The sequence below is a fragment of the Pan paniscus genome, chromosome 13 (assembly GCF_029289425.2).
Source record: "Pan paniscus chromosome 13, NHGRI_mPanPan1-v2.0_pri, whole genome shotgun sequence".
NCBI lineage: Eukaryota > Metazoa > Chordata > Mammalia > Primates > Hominidae > Pan > Pan paniscus.
This window is the reverse complement of record NC_073262.2, coordinates 48,423,884-48,443,199: the sequence shown is the minus strand read 5'-3', so window position 1 is coordinate 48,443,199 and position 19,316 is coordinate 48,423,884. Positions and strand designations below refer to the sequence as shown.

Here is a 19,316-nt window from a genome sequence, read left to right as displayed (position 1 = left end):
GTGCATAAAACATCTCTTGACATATACATGAGAGACTAGTGACCTTTGCTGCATTCAGGAAAGAGGGAGACCTTCACTGAAGCCTTTTTGGTATTGCTATTTGAACAGGAATGTACCACTCATTCAATATGACTAAAAGCTAGAATGAGTTTGAAGTAGATGCCCTCTCAACTTCACTCCTTTTTAAAAATTATGCTCAAACAAAATGTTTTTTTTTTGAACATGTAAATTAGTAATTAGGAACATGGCTTCTTGAGTTTAAAAGACCTGAATTTGAAACTAACTTTCTGCCTCTAAAAAGAGGGATGGGGGTGTGGCATTGGGCAAGTTCTTTTTTAAGTCCAGTTTCAGCCAGGTGCAGTGGCTCATGCCTGTAATCCCAGCACTTTGGGAGGCCAAGGCGGGCGAATCACGAGGTCAGGAGTTCGAGACCAGCCTTGCCAACATGGTGAAACACTGTCTCTACTAAAAATACAAAAAATTAGCCGGGAATGGTGACAGGTGCCTGTAATCCCAGCTACTCGGGAGGCTGAGGCAGGAGAATCGCTTGAACCTGGGAGGCAGAGGTTGCAGTGAGCCAAGACCACATCATAGCACTCCAGCCTGGGTGACAGAGCAAGACTTCATCTCAGAAAAAAAAAAAAAAGTCTCAGTTTCCTCATTGGTCAACGGTGGTTCACACCAGGTTCACGTTAGCACCGTGGAGGTGACATGCATGTATGTCCCAGACTTAGCACACTGCCTGGGACCCAGGGAATGATCCAAGATGACATCTGCAGGTTTGGGGCAAGTGTCCATTCTTCCCTCCTTCCCACCTGCTGATTCCACCTCACCTTCCATTGAATATTTGAAGAAAAGATCATTGACATTGGTCACGGTTTCTCCATCTTCTGCCTGGCTCCTGAGGAGGTAGATTCTTTTAATTAAGTCAGCAATAACTTGGTTGACTTCTCCAGAATAAATGGCCACATCTTTCGGTTTCAGAATTCTTTGTCTCAATACGCTTCTCATCTTGAGCCACTGTTCACCCTCCCTAGAAGAATCAAGTGAGTTTCAAATCATCTTACTTACACTGACATTCTGGGAAAGAATTCAAGGAACCTCTAGAAAAAATTTCAGCCATAAAGAATCAACAAGAGCTGCCCAACAAAGTAGAATTAAGACAGGAAAGACTTTTTGCTGGGGAGAGAGGAGTTAATAACTGCAGCCCTGGAGCCTGTTAGAGCTTCTTACACTCTTGCCTTTGAAGCAAACTTTAAGGAAAAAACTACCAGTGGTAAGTAATAATGTTTAGTAAAAGTAATACGACTTCCTTTAAAAAATCTTGAAATAATATTGTAATAAAGAAATGAGATTGCTAATTAGCAAAAGAAAAAAATATATATATATATGCATACATATGTATATATAAATGAAGTAAGTACTGATATTAAAAAAGAAAAAGAGGGCCAGGCATGGTGGCTCATGCCTGTAATCCCAGCACTTTAGGAGGCCAAGATGGGTGGATCACCTGAAGTCAGGAATTCAAGACCAGCCTGGCCAACATGGTGAAACCCCATCTCTACCAAAAATACAAAAATTTAGCCGGGTGTGGTGGTGGGCACCTGTAATTCCAGCTACTCAGGAGGCTGAGGCAGGAGAATCACTTGAACCCGGGAGGCAGAGGTCATGGTGAGCCAAGATCACGCCATTGCACTCCAGCCTAGGCGACAGAGCGAAACTCCATCTCAAAAAAAAAAAAAGAAAGAGAGAGAGAGAGAGAAAAGGAAGGAAGGAAGGAAGGAGGGAGGGAGGGAGGGGGGAGGGAGGAAGGAAAGAGAGAGAGAGAGAGAAAGAAAAGAGAGAGAGAAAGAAAGGAAAGAGAGAGAGAAAGAAAGGAGAGAAAGAAAGAGAAAGAAAGAAAAAGAAAAAAAGAAAGAAAAAGAAAGAAGGAAAGAAAAAGAAAGAAACAAACAAACAAACAAACAAGACTACAGCTTGTTAGCAGGGTGTGGGAAAGAAAGAGTGACTGCAGCTTGTTACCAGGGTGTGGGGCCTTGGGGCTCCTGGCTGCACTCGGAGAGCACCCAGGTAGCAGGCCCAGCACACCGCTCCCAGTGAAGGCAGGACACTGAGGGAACCCCTTGGAGGTCTGAGGAGTGTTCTGCAGTTTCTCAGAGGGTCGTGGCAGGACTGAGCCTCAAGTGCCCACGAGCGTCAACCACACCTCCACGCCTCCGCACGGCTTCCCGCCCAACCCTGCTCCACTTCCCGTTCCCAAGGAGACCACCTGCACTCAAAGCCTTGCCTCCAGATGGACTTTGGGGGACCCAAGCTAAGCCAGCCCGGCGCCTGGGCCTAGGCACTGCCCTTCCCTTTGCTGTCCACTGTGCTGAAGTCACCAGCACCGCCTCACTCCATCTCAGCCGAAGAGGGGTCCAGGCACCCACACAGGCTCCTGAGCCTGCAGCTAACAGGGCAGAGAGATTCTGCCTCAGCATTCCGGCCCCTCTAGGCCTGAACATCCAGGAGGAGCTGTTTAATTATTTCCCCCAGGACGGAAATTGAGGGACCCTGGTGACATCTGGTCACGATTCTTATTTATCTTACTTGAGAAATTGGTGGCTGTATTTCTCCCCAATTTATGTATAAGGACATAGATATCAAAAGAGCTGCAAACAGAAGTCCCACCCCATGGGGATTTGGACCGGGGCATCTGCAGGCGCCCTGGGCCTCCCTGCCTGGCCGCGGGCCACGATCTCTTGGAAGGCACAGAGGTGTTGGTGACGCTGGTTCAAAATGAATAAACACAGTCTGCTATGAGACAGGAAAATCACCACGTGGCGACCAAGGCTGGAGGTTCTTAGCCCCTCGTCAAAGGGATTTTCCTGAAATAGTGACCACCTCCTTTCCCTGTGCACAGACAAGGGCGCTGTGAGTTTTGTCTGCCTCGGTTATCACTGAATGGACTCCCAAAGCCACAAAGCCCTGCTTCCGAAGCGCTCTGCCCACCACCGAGCCAGCGTCGCCCCTCCTGGCTCCTGACGGGACAACTCTGCACGGAGGAGGAGCCAGAAAGCCCAGCAGGGCTCTTATGTCTGGGAGATCGCACAAGGAGACTGTCTGATATCATTCCATGGGGGGGTTCTGTGCTTTTTTAAGAGCTGGCTTTTAGGAACCCAGCTTTGGAGGAGGGGGCCTCCCCCTGAGCTCCCCCTCCAGCCCGTGGCTCAGCCCGGGCCCACATACTCACGCCGAGATGAGCCCGGTGGCTCTCCCCCGCAAGTCTCGGTACTCCCGCCAGGACTCCATGTTGGCTCTCTGGGGCGCAGCGCCCTCCGCCCGGAGCACCTGAGCCACCATATCGCGGTCTGCAATAGATACTACAAACTGAGGACCAAAGTGAGACTTGAAGATTTTTCCATACTCCCGTGTGTGCTTCTGCTGCAATACCATGGAGAAATCAAAAAAGGAAAAAATACATAGATATGATATACCTTTAACATAAACATCCTGTGTGCTAGAGGAGCAGAAAATTGGGGCAGAGGGAAGTGCTATCTAATACAGCACTGAATCAGAGCAGTAATTTACATATTGCTGAGATAAACATGTTTTCACATAACCATCTCTTTTTTGTTGTTTGTTTGTTTGTTTGTTTGTTTTTTAGAGACAGGGTCTTGCTCTGTTGCCCAGGCTGGAGTGCAGTGGCATAAACATAGCTCACCGCAGCCTCCAACTCCTGGGCCCAGGCAATCCTCCCACCTCAGCCTCCCAAGTAGCTAGGACTGCAGGTGCACACCTCCACTCCCAGCTAATTTTTAATTTTTTGTAGAAACAGGGGTCTCTCAATGTTGCCAGGCTGGTCTCGAACTCTTGGCCTCAAGTGATCCTCCTGCCTCAGCCTCCCAAAGTGCTGGGATTACAGGCATGATCATGGAAGTTTTCTTATTCTTTAGGGATATGTTTTTAAAACTACCTTAGCTGTGTGAAGCAACAAGAGAGAAATGTCATTATAAGAGACAAATGTCCAGAGCAAACAGAGCCCTGTCTGCCAGCCCCTTTCCATGGGCCCAACAGCTCTACCTAAGCAGTACCAAGCCAAGTCTGCAGAGCAAGCCCTCTGTGGACAGTCTGTAACGAGCCTCTAAAACTGACTCCCAGCAAGAAAATGAAGGAAAAGACATCTGGATTGGAAACGAAGAAGTCAGGCTATCTCTATTGGCAGATGACATGATCTCACATACAGAAAATCCAACGGAACCCACTAAAAAACTATTAGAACTAATAAACAAGTTCCATAGGACACAAAATCAATATACAAAAATCAATTGTATTTCTATACACTAGCAGTGAACAATCCAAAATGAAATTTAAAAAACAATTCAATTTACAATACATCAAAAAGAATACAATACTTGACCAGCTGCAGTGGCTCATGCCTGTCTGTAATCCCAGCACTTTTGGGAGGCTTAGGTGGGTGGATCGCTGGAGCACAGGAGTTCGAGATAAGGTTGGGCAACGTGGCAAAATTCTGTCTCTAAAAAAAATACATGGCTGGGTGCAAAGGCTCATGCCTGTACTCTCTGCACTTTGGGAGGCCAAGGCGAGGGGATGACCTGAGGTCAAGAGTTTGAGAACAGCCTAGCCAACATGGTGAAACCCCATTTCTACTAAAAACACAAAAATTATCCAGGCATGGTGGTGTGCACCTGTAATCCCAGCTACTCGGAGGCTGAGGCAGTAGAATCGCTTGAACCCAGGAGGCAGAGGTTGCAGTGAGCCACAAGACTGCACCATTGCACTCCACCCTGGGCAACAAGAGTGAAATTCTATCTCAAAAAATACATATATATACAAAAATTAGCGCGGCGTGGCAGTGTGAGCCTGTAGTCCCAGCTACTCAGGAGGCTGAGGTGGGAGGATCACGTGAGCTCGGGAGGTGGAGGTTGCAGTGAGTGAAGATTGTACCACCACACTCGGGCCTGGGTGACAGAGCAAGACTCTGTCACACACAAAAAATAATAATATTCTTAGAAATAAATTTAACAGGAGAAGTGTAAAACCTATACTCTGAAAACTATAAAACATTGTCTAAAGAAATCTACAAAACATTGTTTAAAGAAATCTACAAAACATTGTTTAAAGAAGCCTGAAATAAATGGCAAGACATGAAATAAATGGCAAGATATCCCATGTTCATGGATTGGAAGACTTAATATTGTTGAGATAGAAATACACCTCAAAGTGTATAAATAGATTCAGCACAATCCCTATCATAATTCCAGTGGGCTTCTTTGTGGAAACTGATAAGCTGATCCTAAAATTCATATGAAAATGCAAGAGACCCAGAATAGCCTAAGCAATCTTGAAAAAAGAACAAAGCTGGTGGACCCCCATTTTCCTGTTTCAAGACTTAGTATGGGAGAGGGGCCAAGATGGCCAACTAGAAGCAGTGGCGCTCAGAGGCTCCCAACAAAAAAACCATAATAAGCATGTGAATCCTTCACTGGCAGCCAGGGTATCCAGGTTCTCTCATCAAAATTGACTAGAAGGCTGGCATAACCCACGGAGAGAAGGAAGAACAGTGTAGTGCAGTGGCCCACCTGGGAGCCACACGGGGAAGGGAACCCACTCCCCCCAGCCAAGGGAGGTGGTGAGTGAGCGGGCTACCCAGCTGGGGAAACTGTGCTTTTTCCACAGAACTGTGCAACCTACAGATCAGAAGATCCCACTCTCGAACCCATGCCACCAGAGCCAAGCGTCCCAACCCTGGTATGCACAGATTCCTACAGCCTCTCAGCTGGAATCTGCTTAAGCCTACTGAACTCCTGAGGGGAGGGGCGACCAGCACCAGCTGCAGCTGCCTGCTGTCTAAGCAATTTGAGCTCCTTGGGGGAGGGGCAGCAGCCAGCACTGGGACTCACAACTGCCAACAGGCTAAGCTCCCTGGGTTGGGGAAGGGTGGCACCCATTTCTATAGCTCCATGCTGCACTTTTCCCCTGCTGGAGCCAGGGAGGCTGGATGGCTTGGTCCCAAGAGTTATCCCCACAGCTCAACACACCAGCTGTGGCAGTTGGCAGCCAGAGTGCCTCTTCAGGTCTAACCCTGATCCATCCTTCCTCAGTGGCTGGGGATTCCCAGCAGGATCTCCAACAATTCCAGCCAGAGGCTCAGAAACAGAACCCTGATCTCCCTGGGCCTGAGCCCTTGGGGAAGAGGTGGCCACAGTCTCTGCGGACCAGCAGATTTATCCTCTTCTCCTGGTAGTTCTGAGGAATCCAGGCAATCCAGACTAGTGGGTTTCCCCCAAGCAAAACACACCCTCCCCACCAAGGGACAAAGTGCTTTATTAAAAGGGTCTTGCTCCCCATGCCACCCAACTGGGTGAGACCCTCCAATAGGGGTTGTCAGATACCCTATACAGAAGCAATCCTACTGGCATCAGGTTGATGCCCCGTGAGGTCAGAGGTCCCAGAAGAAGGAGGAGGCACCCATCATTGCTGCACTTCAGCCTCCTTGAGTGACATCTCCAGGCACAGGAGCGAATCAGAAGAATAGGGCCTGAAGTGAACCCCCAGCAAACTGCAGCAGCCCTACAGAAGAGGGACTGACTATTGAAAGAAAAACAAACAGAAAGCGACAACAACAGCATTGATAACAACAGCAAAAAAAGGCCCCCACAAAAACCCCATCCAAGGGTCAGCAGCCTCAAGACTGAAACTAGACAAACTCACAGAGATGAGAAATAATCAACAAAAAAATGCTGAAAACCAAAAGGCCTGAGTGCCTCTTCTCCTCCAAATAATCACAATGTCTCTCCATCAAGAGCACAGAACTGGATGGAGGATCAGATGGACGAATTGACAGAAGTAAGCTTCAGAAGATGGGTAATAAAAAACCACGATGACCTAAAGGAGCATGTTCTAACACAATGCAAAGAAGCTAAGAACCTTGATAAAAGGTTAGAGGAATTGCTAACTAGAATAACCAGTTTAGAGAGGAACATAAATGACCAGATGGAGCTGAAAAACACAGTGTGAGAACTTCGTGAAGCATACACAGGTATCAACAGCCAAATCGACCAAGTGGAAGAAAGGATATCAGAATTTGAAGACCACCTTACTGAAATAAGACATGCAGACAAGAATAGAGAAAAAAGAATGAAAAGGAATAAACAAAGCCTCCAAGAAATATGGGACTTCATAAAAACAGCAAACCTACAATCGACTGGAGCACCAGACGGAGACGGGGAGAATGGAAACAAGCTGGAAAACACACTTCATGATATTATCCAGGAGAACTTCCTCAACCTAGCAAGACAGGCCAACATGCAAATTCAGAAAATACACAGAACACCATTAAAATACTCCATATTAAGATCAACCCCAAGACACATAGTCATCAGATTCTTCAAGGTTGAAATGAAGGAAAAACTGTTAAGAGCAGCCACAGAGAAAGGCCAGGTCACCTACAAAGGGAAGCCCATCAGACTAACAGTGGATCTCTCAGCAGAAACTCTATATGCCAGAAGAGATTGGGGGCCAATATTCAACATAGTTAAAGAATTTTCAACCCCGACTTTCATATCCAGCCAAACTAAGCTTCATAAGCAAAGGAGAAATAAAATCCTTTCCAGAAAAGCAAATGCTGAGGGATTTTGTTACCACTGGGTCTGCCATGCAAGAGCTCCTAAAAGAAGCACCAAATAAGTAAAGGAAAAACCAGTACCAGCCACTGCAAAAACACACCAAAATATAAAGACCAATGACACTACGAAGAAACTGCATCAACTAGTGTGCAAAATAAGCAAATAGCATCATGATGACAGGATCAAATTCACACATAACAATAATAACCCTAAATGTAAATGGGCAAATCCCCCAGTTAAAAGACACAGACTGGCAAATTGGATAAGGAGTCAAGACCCATCAGCGTGCTGTATTCAGGAGGCCTATCTTAAAGGCAAAGACACACAGAGGCTCAAAATAAAGGGATGGAGGAAAATTTACAAAGCAAGTGGGAAGCGGAAAAAAAAAAAGCAGAGGTTGCAATCCTAGTCTCAGACAAAACAGACTTTAAACCAACAAAGATCAAAAAAGACAAAGAAGGGCATTACATAATAGTAAAAGGAACAATTCAACAAGAAGAGCTGACTATTCTGAATATATATGCACCCAATACAGAAGCAGCCAGATTCATAAAACAAGTTCTTAGAGACCTACAAAGAGACTTAGACTCCCACACAATAATATTGGGAGACTTTAACACCCCACTGTCAATATTAGACAGATCAGCAAGACAGAAAATTAACAAGGATACTCAGTACTTGAACTCAGCTCTGGATCAAGTGGACCTAGTAGATGTCTACAGAACTCTCTACCCCAAATCAACAGAATATACATTCTTCTCAGTGTACATGGCACTTATTTGTCAATTGAAATTGACCACATATACTCCTCAGCAAGTGCAAAAGAACTGAAATCATAACAAACAGTCTCTCTGACCACAGTGCAATGAAATTAGATCTCAGGATTAAGAAACTCACTCAAAAGCACACAATTTCATGGAAATTGAACAACCTGCTCCTAAATGACTCCTGGGTAAATAATGAAATTAAAGCAGAAATCAAGAAGTTCTTTGAAACCAACGAGAACAAAGAGACAACGTACCAGAATCTCTGGGACACAGCTAAAGCAGTGTTAAGAGGGAAATTTATAGCACTAAATGCCCAAATCAAAAAGCTAGAAAGACCTAAAATTGACAGCCTAACATCACAATTAAAAGAGCTAAAGAGGCGAGAGCAAACTAATCCAAAAGCTAGCAGAAGACAAGAAATAACTAAGATCAGAGAAAAATTGAAGGAGATAGAGACACGAAAAACTCTCCAAAAAAATCAATGAATCCAGGAACTGGTTTTTGGAAAAAATTAACAAAATAGACTGCTAGCTAGACTAATAAAGAAGGAGAGAGAATCAAATAGACACAATAAAAAATGATAAAGGGGATATCACCACTGACCCCACAGAAACACAAACTACCATCAGAGAATACTATAAACACCTCTATGCAAATAAACTAGAAAATCTAGAAGAAATGGATAAATTCCTGGATGCATACACCCTACCAAGACTAAACCAGGAAGAAATTTAACCCCTGAATAGACCAATAACAGGCTCTGAAATTGAGGCAGTAATTAATAGTCTACCAACCAAAAAAAGCCCAGGACTAGATGGATTCACAGCTGAATTCTACCAGAAATACAAAGAGGAGCTGGTACCATTCCTTCTGAAACTATTCCAAACAATTGAGAAGGAGGGACTCCCCCCTAACTCATTTTATGAAGCCAGAATCATACTGATACCAAAACCAGGAAGAGACAGAGTAAAAAAGAAAACTTCAGGCCAATATCCCTGATGAACATTGATGCAAAAGTCCTTAATAAAATACTGGCAAACCGAATCCAGCAACACATCAAAAAACTTATCCACCACGATCAATCAGCTTCATCCCTGGGATGCAAGGCTGGTTTAACATGCACAAATCAATAAACGTAATCCATCACATAAACAGAACCAAGGACAAAAACTACATAATTATCTCAATTGATGCAGAAAACACCTTTGATAAAATTCAAAATCCCTTCACATTAAAAACTCTCAATAAACTAGGTACTGATGGAACATATCTCAAAATAATAAGAGCTATTTATGATAAACCCACAGCCAATATCATATTGAATGGACAAAAACTGGAAGCATTCCCTTTGAAAACTGGTACAAGACAAGGATGCCCTTTCTTACCACTCCTATTCAACATAGTATTGGAAGTTCTGGCCAGGGCAATCAAACAAGAGAAAGAAATAAAGCATATTCGAATAGGAAGAGAGGAAGTCAAGTTATCTCTGTTTGCAGTTAAGATGATTTTATATTTAGAAAACCCCATCATCTCAGCCCAAAAACTTCTTGAACTGATAAGCAACTTCAGCAAAGTCTCAGGATATAAAATCAATGTGCAAAAATCGCAAGCATTCCTTTACACCAACAACAGGCAAGCAGAGAGCCAAATCATGAATGAACTCCCATTCATAATCACTACAAAGAGAATAAAATATCTAGGAATACAGCTACCAAGGAATGTGAAGGACCTCTTCAGGGAGAACTACAAACCACTGCTCAAGAAAATAAGAGAGGACACAAACAAATGGAAAAACATTCCATCCTCATGGATAGGAAGAATCAATATCATGAAAATGGCCATACTGCCCAAAGTAATTTATAGATTCAATGCTATTCCCATCAAACCACCATTGACATTCTTCACAGAATTAGAAAAAAAAACTTAAATTTCATATGGAATTGAAGACCCCATATAGCCAAAACAATCCTAAGCAAAAAGAACAAAGCTGGAAGCATCATGATACCTGACTTCAAACTATACTACAAGGCTACAGTAACCAAAACAGCATGGTACTGGTACCAAAACAGACATATAGACCAATGGAGCAAAACAGAGACCTCAGAAATAGCACCACACATCTACAACAATCTGCTCTTTGACAAACCTGACAAAAACAAGCAATGGGGAAAGGAACTCCTATTCAGTATATGGTGCTGGGGAAACTGGCTAGCCATATGCATAAAACTGAAACTGGACCCCTTCCTTACACCTTATACAAAAATTAACTCAAGATGAATTAAAGACTTACATGTAAAACCCAAAGCCATAAAAACCCTAGAAGAAAACCTAGGCAATACCATTCAGAATATAGGCATCTGCAAAGATTTCCTGACGAAGACACCAAAAGCAATTGCAACAAAAGCCAAAATTGACAACTAGAATCAAATTAAAGAGTTCCTGCACAGCAAAAGAAACTATCATCGGAGTGAACAGGCAACCTACAGAATGGGAGAAAGTTTTTGCAATCTACCCATCTGACAAAGGTCTAATAGCTGGAATTTACAAGGAAATTGAACAAATTTACAAGAAAAAAACAAATGGCCCCATCAAAAAGTGGGCAAAGAATACGAACAGACACCTCTCAAAAGAAGACATTTATGTAGACAACAAACATGCAAAAAAGCTCAATGTATAATGTATACATCACTGATCATCAGAGAAATGCAAATCAAAACCACAATGAGATACCATCTCACACCAGTCAGAATGGTGATTATTAAAAAGTCAGGAATAGATGCTGGCAAGGCTGTGGAGAAACTGAAACACTTTTACACTGTTGGTGGGAATGTAAGTTAGTTCAACGATTGTGGAAGACAGTATGGTGATTCCCCAAGGATCTAGAACCAGAAATACCATTTGACCCAGCAATCCCATTACTGGGTATATACCCAAAGGAATATAAGTCATTCTACTATAAAAACACATGCACACATATTTTTACAGCAGCGCTATTTACAGTAGCAAGGACATGGAACCAACCCAAATGCCCATTAATGATAGACTGGATAAAGAAAGTGTGGCACATATACACCATGGAATGCTATGTAGTCATAAAAAGGAATGAGATCATGTCCTTTGCAGGGGCATGGATGAAGCTGGAAGCAATCATCCTCAGCAAACTAACACAGGAACAGAAAACCAAATACTGCATGTTCTTATTCATAAGTGGGAGTTGAATATTGAGAACACATGAACACAGATAGGGGAATAACACACACCAGGGCCTGCTGGGGTGGGGGTTGAGGGGAGGAAACTTAGATGGGTCAATAGGTGCAGCAAACCACCATGGTGCACGTATACCTATGTAACAAACCTGCATGTTCTGCACATGTATCCGTTTTTTGTTTTTGTTTTTGTTTTGGTGTTTTTTTTTTTTAGAGGAAATTTAAAAAAAAAGACTTAGTACAGGCCGGGCGCGGTGGCTCATGCCTGTAATCCCAGCACTCTGGGAGGCCGAGGTGGGCAGATCACGAGGTCAGGAGATCTAGACCATCCTGGCTAACACGATAAAACCCCGTCTCTACTAAAAATACAAAAAATTAGCCCGGCATGGTGGCGGGTGCCTGTAGTCCCAGCTACTCGGGAGGCTGAGGCAGGAGAATGGCGTGAACCCGGGAGGCGGAGCTTGCAGTGAGCTGAGATCGCGCCACCGCACTCCTGCCTGGGCGACAGAGCGAGACTCCATCTCAAAAAAAAAAAAAAAAAAAAGACTTAGTACAAAGCTACAGTAACCAAGACAGTGCAGTAATGGCATAATCATTGGCTTAGATTTAAGACTCAAACATCTATGGTCAACTGATTTTCATCAAGAGTTCCAAGATCTTTCAATAGGAAAAGGATTTAATACTCTCTTAAACAAATGGCACAGGGACAACTGGATAGCCACAAGCAAAGAATCAATTTTTACCTTTTTCTCACACTATATAAAAAAATTATCTCAAAATGGATCAAAGCTCTAAATGTAAATACTAAAACTATAAACTCTTAGAAGAAAACATAAGGGTAAATCTTCATGACCCTGGGTTTGGCATAATGTCTTAAGATATGATCCCTAAAGTGCAAGTAACAAAAGAAAAAAATCGATAATAGGACTTCATCAAAATTTAAAACTTTTATGCTTCAAAGAACACTATTAAGAAAGTGAAAACAAGGCCGGCCATAATGGCTCAGGCATGTAATCCTAGCACTCTGGGAGGCCAAGGCAGGTGGATTGCTTGAGCCCAGCCTAGGCAACATAGCAAGACCCTGTCTCATTAAAAAATAAAAATAAAATGTAAAAATAGAAAGCAAAAACAACCTTCGGATGGAGAAAATATTTGCAAAGCACATATCTGATAAGGGACTTGTACCCAGAATATATAGAAACTTACAAATCAGTAGAGGAAGGGAGGGAGGGAGAGAGAGAGGGAGAGAGGGAGGAAGGAAAAAGAGAGAAAAGAACCCAATTAGAAACTGGGCAAAGGATTTCAATGGATATTTCTCCAAAGAAGATATACAAATGGTAAATAAGCACATGAAAATATGCTCAACATCATCAGTCATCAGGGAGAGATAGCACTTCGCACCCACTAGAATGGCCATAATCAAAAGGACAAGTAATAACAAATGTTGACCGGGATGTAGAAAAATCAGAACCCTCTTATGATAATGGTGGGGATGTAAAATGGTGCAGATACTCTGGAAAACAGTCTGGCAGTTCTTCAAAAGGTTAAATATAGAATTACTATTTGACCCAACAGTTCCACTCCTAGATACATATCCAAGAGAAATGAAAACACATGTCTACACAAAACCTTACACACAAAAATTCACAGCAGCATTATTCATTACGGCTAAAAGGTGGAAACAATCCAAATGTCTATGAACTGATGAATGGATAAGCAAAATGTGGTATAGTCATACGCTGCAATATTATTTGTCCATAAAAAGAATGAGGTACTGATACATGCTACAACATGGGTGAACCTTAAAAACATTATACTGAAATGTTTAAAGTGAAAGAAACCACCCATAAAAGACCACATATTACATGATTCCACTTATATGACATGTCCAGAATAGGCTAATCTATAGATACAGAAAGTAGCTTGGTGGTTGCTTAAAGCAGGGGGAATAGGAGAGTTGGGGGTGATAGCTGATGGATATGGGATTTCTTTTTGAGGTCATGAAAATGTTCTACAAGTTGACTGCGGTGATTGTTGTATACTTCAAATGGATGAATTATATGATACGTTAATTATATCTTAAGAAAGCTGTTACTCCCTGCATAAAAAGAAATCACAATAAATGTAAATAGACTAAATTATTCAATTAAAACACAAAAGTGATGGGCCTCTAACATGGCTCAGCATGACACAGACAGGGCTGGGCAGGGGAAAGTTACTAAGACTCTCTTTGGTATCTGCCCAGGTTTCTTACCACTCCAGCTCTCAATCTCAGAAACAGTGGGCCAGGAGCACTGTCATTTCTCTACTCTTATACTCACTCCTTCTGGAGACCTGAAAATGAAGACACTCAGACTAACCTGGAATGAGTCCATCTCCAAGGGGTCACTTCTGCCTAACAAATAAGTGGCCCCCAAAGAGTTCAGGTCTCTAAAGGGGCCCACTGAAGGAATGACTGGTAACAAGAACTACTGGGAAATGGGCCACTCCTCAAGCCAATCCAGCTACTGAATTGGGTACAATCAGCACAAGGGAACTGGAGGTAGGAATGATACAGATAGTTTTCATCACTTTCTGGTGGTGGGCCATGGAACTATACAGTCAGGCACAGTACTTAGAGTTTGCTTGGATGTTAAGAGCACAGACTCTGGAGTTTGAATCTGGGCTCACAGTTTACTAGCTGAATAACCTTTGGAAGTTAGGTCCCACTATGCCTCAGTTTCCTCACCCAAAAAATGGAGAAATAAGTTTCACGTAAGACTTGAAACTGTGCCTGGCACATGAAAAGAGTTCTAGAAATACTGATTGTTATTATTTGTTATTATTACAGTTTCATAACACTAAGCTCATTTGACCTTATCATAACCCATGAGAGGAATGAAGATTGCTAATCTCCTTTACGGATGAGAAAACTGAGGTGCAGAGAGAATGAGTGACTAGCCCAAGGCTCCACAGGTGGCTGCAGAGGGCCAGCATTGGAGGACATCACTCCTGTATCGGCCATCCTGCTGCTCTACCACACCCTAAATAGCATCTAGTGACCCAAATTATGATTTCTACTCTGCCAATCACCAGCTGCCTGACCTTAGGCAAGTCGCTTAGGTAACCACCCAACTCTTTCCATCTGTAAAATGAGAGGTGAGCTATGTAGGTGAACACTAAGAGCCCTTGTTTAGCTAACATTCTGTGATTGCAAGGGGAACGCAAGTGAACTGGATGTGATGGGTCACAGAACAATGAGCAACCTGGAGAGCGGGAAGAGAGGGTTTTTCTAGAACCATGTGTTCGAAATTGGGAGTCCTCAGAGGGGCTGCAGGAAGGTGAGAGTCCCCACAAGTACCACATTTGAGGGTTGGGGTAGTGCCACCTGGAGAGTAAAGGGAAAGAACTTTTTCCTTTATTTCCTTTACTCTCCAGGTCCTGTGTGCGCTTGGTGAGAAGGCACCAAGTGAGTCAGTTGTGACTCTCTGCTCCGTGCCCCAGGGCCCTGGGTGTGGTGAAGGAAGCTGTCTGAGCAGCGGGCAGGAGGGGCTGAGCTCAGGGTGAGGGCTGGCGGCAGGGGCGGGTGAATGGAAAATACCCATCTGAACTGCCACACATCCTGACTGGATACAGGCTTTAACACGGTCCGTCTCAAAGAAACCTGTGCCCATGGAACAAACTCTGGGTGAGGTATGAGGATAAAAGCAGATGGCAGTAGGGGCGGATAAAAGAAAAATTAAATTACACTTCAGAAAGCAGGCTGTATTGAACCCATCAACAGCAAATAACAAAACACTTTTTACTGTATTTGAAAGTTGCCATCCTGATATCTTATCAGATTCTACAAAGAAAATCATTTTTGAGCCCTCTAAGCATTGGGGTGGGGGTGGCGGTTTGGAACTGTATAGGGTTGGCGTGGCGGACTTGAGGAGGGACGGTTGGGACTTCCTGGCATTAAAATTAAATTAAATTTTAATTCCCGGCCGAATTAAAATTGCTCCTCGCACGCCCGTTTTTCCATTAATGAGGTTTGGGGCTTCTCCGTCACGTTCATTGACTGAATGGCTGATGGAACGAATGAATGACTGAAGCCCAGGTGGGTAGTTAGAAGAGGCTTCGATGGAGAAGGGTCTCGAAAGACCGGAACTCTGGGCAGAAGGACAGGCCTGGGTGGGAGGAGAAGGGGGCGTTCTCGGAAGACACCAAAAGCCCCCATCCCAGAAATAACAGTGCGTGCTGGGCCGGGCACCCGGGGAGGCGGACGATGGGCGAAGGCATCGCAGGGCGCCGCCGCGGCTCGGGTGCAGTGCCCCTGCCACGAAGGGCGCAACGGAGGTGGGCGTGGGAAGGACAGCACTCAGGCTCCAAGTGGGAAGCGTGCGGAATTCGCCGGCCCCAACGCCCTAGCGGGTGGCTGGGACCCCTGGGTTCCTCCCACGTCCCTGCCTCCAGTCCCGGCGCGAACTCCAGGTGTCGCCCCCAACTCCGGCTTAGAGTCTACGGCACCCCGAGCCTCCGAGCCTCTGTCCCCTCTTCCCCCGCCATTACAAAATACAAAAAGGACTAGAAATGAATACACACGGTCTCGGCCACCTAAGGACACCGAGCTCCGCAGAGCCTAGAGGAGCTAGGGAACCTAGCGCTCCCCTCGGGCCGGCCCCAGGCAGCAGCCCCCTCAGCCCCAACTCCGCGGGTCCCGCCAGCTCTCCACTCCCAGGCCCCGGCGGCGTCCACCAGGCGCCCGCTGCCCCTCCCCAAGTCTCCTCCTCCGTGACCTCAGCCCTGGTGCCCTCCCCGCAGTCCCATTCCTGGTTTCCCTTCGCGGCGCCCCCTCCCCAGGTTCCCCAACCAGGCAATCCCTGCCTGGGTCCCTCCCCGGGACCAGTCCCTGGAGACCCTGCCCGCCGCCTCTCTCGGGCTACCACTCTCCGAAACTCCATCCCTGACTCCCCTCTCCGCCACCTCCTCCCCAGGGGTCCCGGCTGGGGCCCCTCCAGGGGACCCCTCCCGGCCGCCACCTCCCGAGACACCCATTTCCCCCGCCTCTTCCCAGCCGTTCCTTTCTGGCCCCGTTCCTCAGCTCCCTCTGCCTGCTGCCCCTCTCCGGGGTCCGCTTCCCGAAGACCCCTCCCCAACGCCCCCGCCCCGCTCCCGGTTCCTGCCTCCTCCACCCCGGATCGCCTTTCCGGCGTCCTCTCCCCAGCGCCCCTTCCTGCGAACCTTAACCGGACAACCCCAGTCCAGCTCCCCCAACCCACCGCGGCGCCCAGTGCCCGGGGATCCCTGCCCGCCGCCCCTCCCTGGGACTCCCCAACCCCGCGCCCCTCCCCGACGCCCTCCCGCCCGCGCCGTCAGCCTTCTGGGCAGCAGCCCGGGCTGGCTCCCTCCCGGCGCGGCGCGCGCTACCTGGATCTCGTGGATGCGGCTGAAGCCGTCCCTGCAGAAGAACTCCGCCAGGTTGGCGAGGGTCCTCGGCCCCGGCATGGCGGCGAGGCTCCGGGGACCCTCGGCTCGGCCCCCGCCCGGCGGCGACCCCGGCCGCCCGGCGCCTTTGTCCTCGGCCCGCGCCCCCGCCGGGAGCCGTGCGCCCGCGGGTTGGGGCCGCCGCGGGGCCCCGCCGCCCAGGAGCCCACCCCGCTCGCGCGCCGGCCGCAGCCCGGCTCTCAGGATCCGCGCCAGCAGGGCCATGGCGCTCGTCTGCATCGGCTTGTTTGTCTGAGCAACTTTGTTTCGGGGGCTGCTCTTTGGGTTGCTGTTTCCTCCGTCTTAACTTGTCAGAGCAGTGCTTCTCCGTACTCCTGCCGCCGGGGCATCAGTTTACACAGACCCTTATTAAAGGCTCCCTCCCCTGGGGCTGGGGAAAAGGCTGTGATTAGACTGCAAGAGAATGAGGCTATTATTATTTCTTCACATCATATTAATTCACACTTAAGCGTTCCTTGAAACCACCAAGTTTTAAGGTCAACCCCACTTCCAACCATGGCCAAAAAAAGAAAAGTCTACGGGGATTTTGTAAATTATTACCGTCCTTCGAAATGACTACTGAAGGTATACTAAAGAAATCTTTGGTCTTTTTTGCATTTTAGAAGCAGTTCTTTATGGTTTCAACTTAAATTATTGTAACTCAACTTTCAAAGGGGGGGGAAAAAGTGAGACGATTTTGCACGTAGTTCCTACTCTTGTAAAATGACCACATTATTATCTTGCCACAAGCTTTCTTAAAGACAATCACAGTCGTTTACGATGGCTTTCCTCGGGCTCATCGCTTTTATTCCGCACACCATTGGAAGCAGTGAGGACTAGGTAAGGGTGAGCGACTTTGAGCATGGGGCGTTTATCTGGTCCCTCACAAGGACGGGTCCTGTTGCACAAGGCTTGGAGAAGAGAAGCCACCTCCATGCCGAGGTGAGGAGAGGAGTCCGCCAACCTAGACTCAGAGCCCAGTGCTTGGCTGCACAAAGAAGTGGCCGCACAGGGAGGGATGGAGCACGGGAAAGGCCAGAGGTGTGCCATGTGGTTTCAAGGAAGGGAACTTTTTCCTAGTCAGTAGTTAAACTGCTCGCTGAGTTACATTATTTGAAGATTTCATACAGTTGGTACTCATGCATCTAAACGTAAAAAATAAGATTTTTTTCAGTTTACAGCGTATTGTTACTAAGCATTTTTTTTTTTTTTTTTTTTGAGACAGAGTCTCGCTCTGTCACCAAAGCTGGAGTGTAATGGCGCGATTTCGGCTCAGCAACCTCCGCCCCCAGGGTCCTAGCGATTCTCTTACCTCAGCCTCCCGAGTAGCTGGGATTACTGACGCTGTAATCTTGAAAAAAAAAAAAAATGCTGCCGCGCCCGGCCAGCATTTATTTTTTAAGAGCAGAGAGGGAGGTTCAGGCCTGTAGTCCCAGAACTTTGAGAGGCCGAGGTGGACGGATTACTTGAGTTCAGGAGTTTGAGACCAGCCTGGCCAACATGGTGAAACCCCATCTCTACTAAAAATATAAAAAATTAGCCAGGCGTGGTGGCACGCGCCTGTAATCCCAGCTACTCGGGAGGCTAAGGCAGGAGAATCGTTTGAACCCAGGAAGTGGAGGTTGCAGTGAGCTGATCTCGCCATTGCACTCCAGCCTGGGTGACAGCAAGACTCCGTCTCAACAACAACAACAAAAAAGAGCAGGCCGGGCGCGGTGGCTCACGCCTGTAATCCCAGCACTTTGGGAGGCCGAGGCAGGCAAATCACGAGGTCAGGAGATGGAGACCATCCTGGCTAACACGGTGAAACCCCATCTCTACTAAAAATACAAAAAAATTAGCCTGGCGTGGTGGTGGGCGCCTGTAGTCCCAGCTACTCGGAAGGCTGAGGCAGGAGAATGGCGTGAACCCGGGAGGTGGAGCTTGCAGTGAGCCGAGATCTTGCCACTGCACTCCAGCCTGGGTGACAGAGCGAGACTCCGTCAAAAAAAAAAAAAAAAAGAGCAGAGAGGGGTCTGGCAGTGTTGCCCAGGCTGGAGTGCAGTGGCTATACACAGGCACTATCACTGGGCACTACACCTTCCAACTTCTGGGCTCAAGCCATCTCCAACCTCAGCCTCCCAAGGAGCTGGGAGTACGGGCACATGCCACCATGCCAAGATAAAAATATTTTATTTTATTTTTTAGACACTGGGTCTCACTATGTTGCCCAGGCTGCCCTTGAACTCCTGGGCTCAAGCGATCCTCCCCCTGAGTAACTGGCATTACAG

At 46.4% G+C, this 19,316-nt stretch overlaps 1 protein-coding gene across 1 annotated transcript in view; it reads right to left on the bottom strand.

The window, feature by feature from the left end:
* The window catches only part of CYP27C1 (cytochrome P450 family 27 subfamily C member 1), a 37,572-nt gene extending 20,243 nt beyond the window's left edge, over window positions 1–17,329 (bottom strand). The window contains exons 1-3 of the mRNA XM_034954245.3: window positions 16,990–17,329; window positions 3,233–3,423; window positions 834–1,033 (exon numbers count right to left, since the gene is read on the bottom strand). Of these exons, the coding sequence (XP_034810136.2) occupies window positions 834–1,033; window positions 3,233–3,423; window positions 16,990–17,286 (688 nt within the window). The 5' untranslated portion in view covers window positions 17,287–17,329. The remainder of the gene's footprint in view (window positions 1–833; window positions 1,034–3,232; window positions 3,424–16,989) is intronic.
* Between the last annotated feature and the right edge of the window lie 1,987 nt (window positions 17,330–19,316).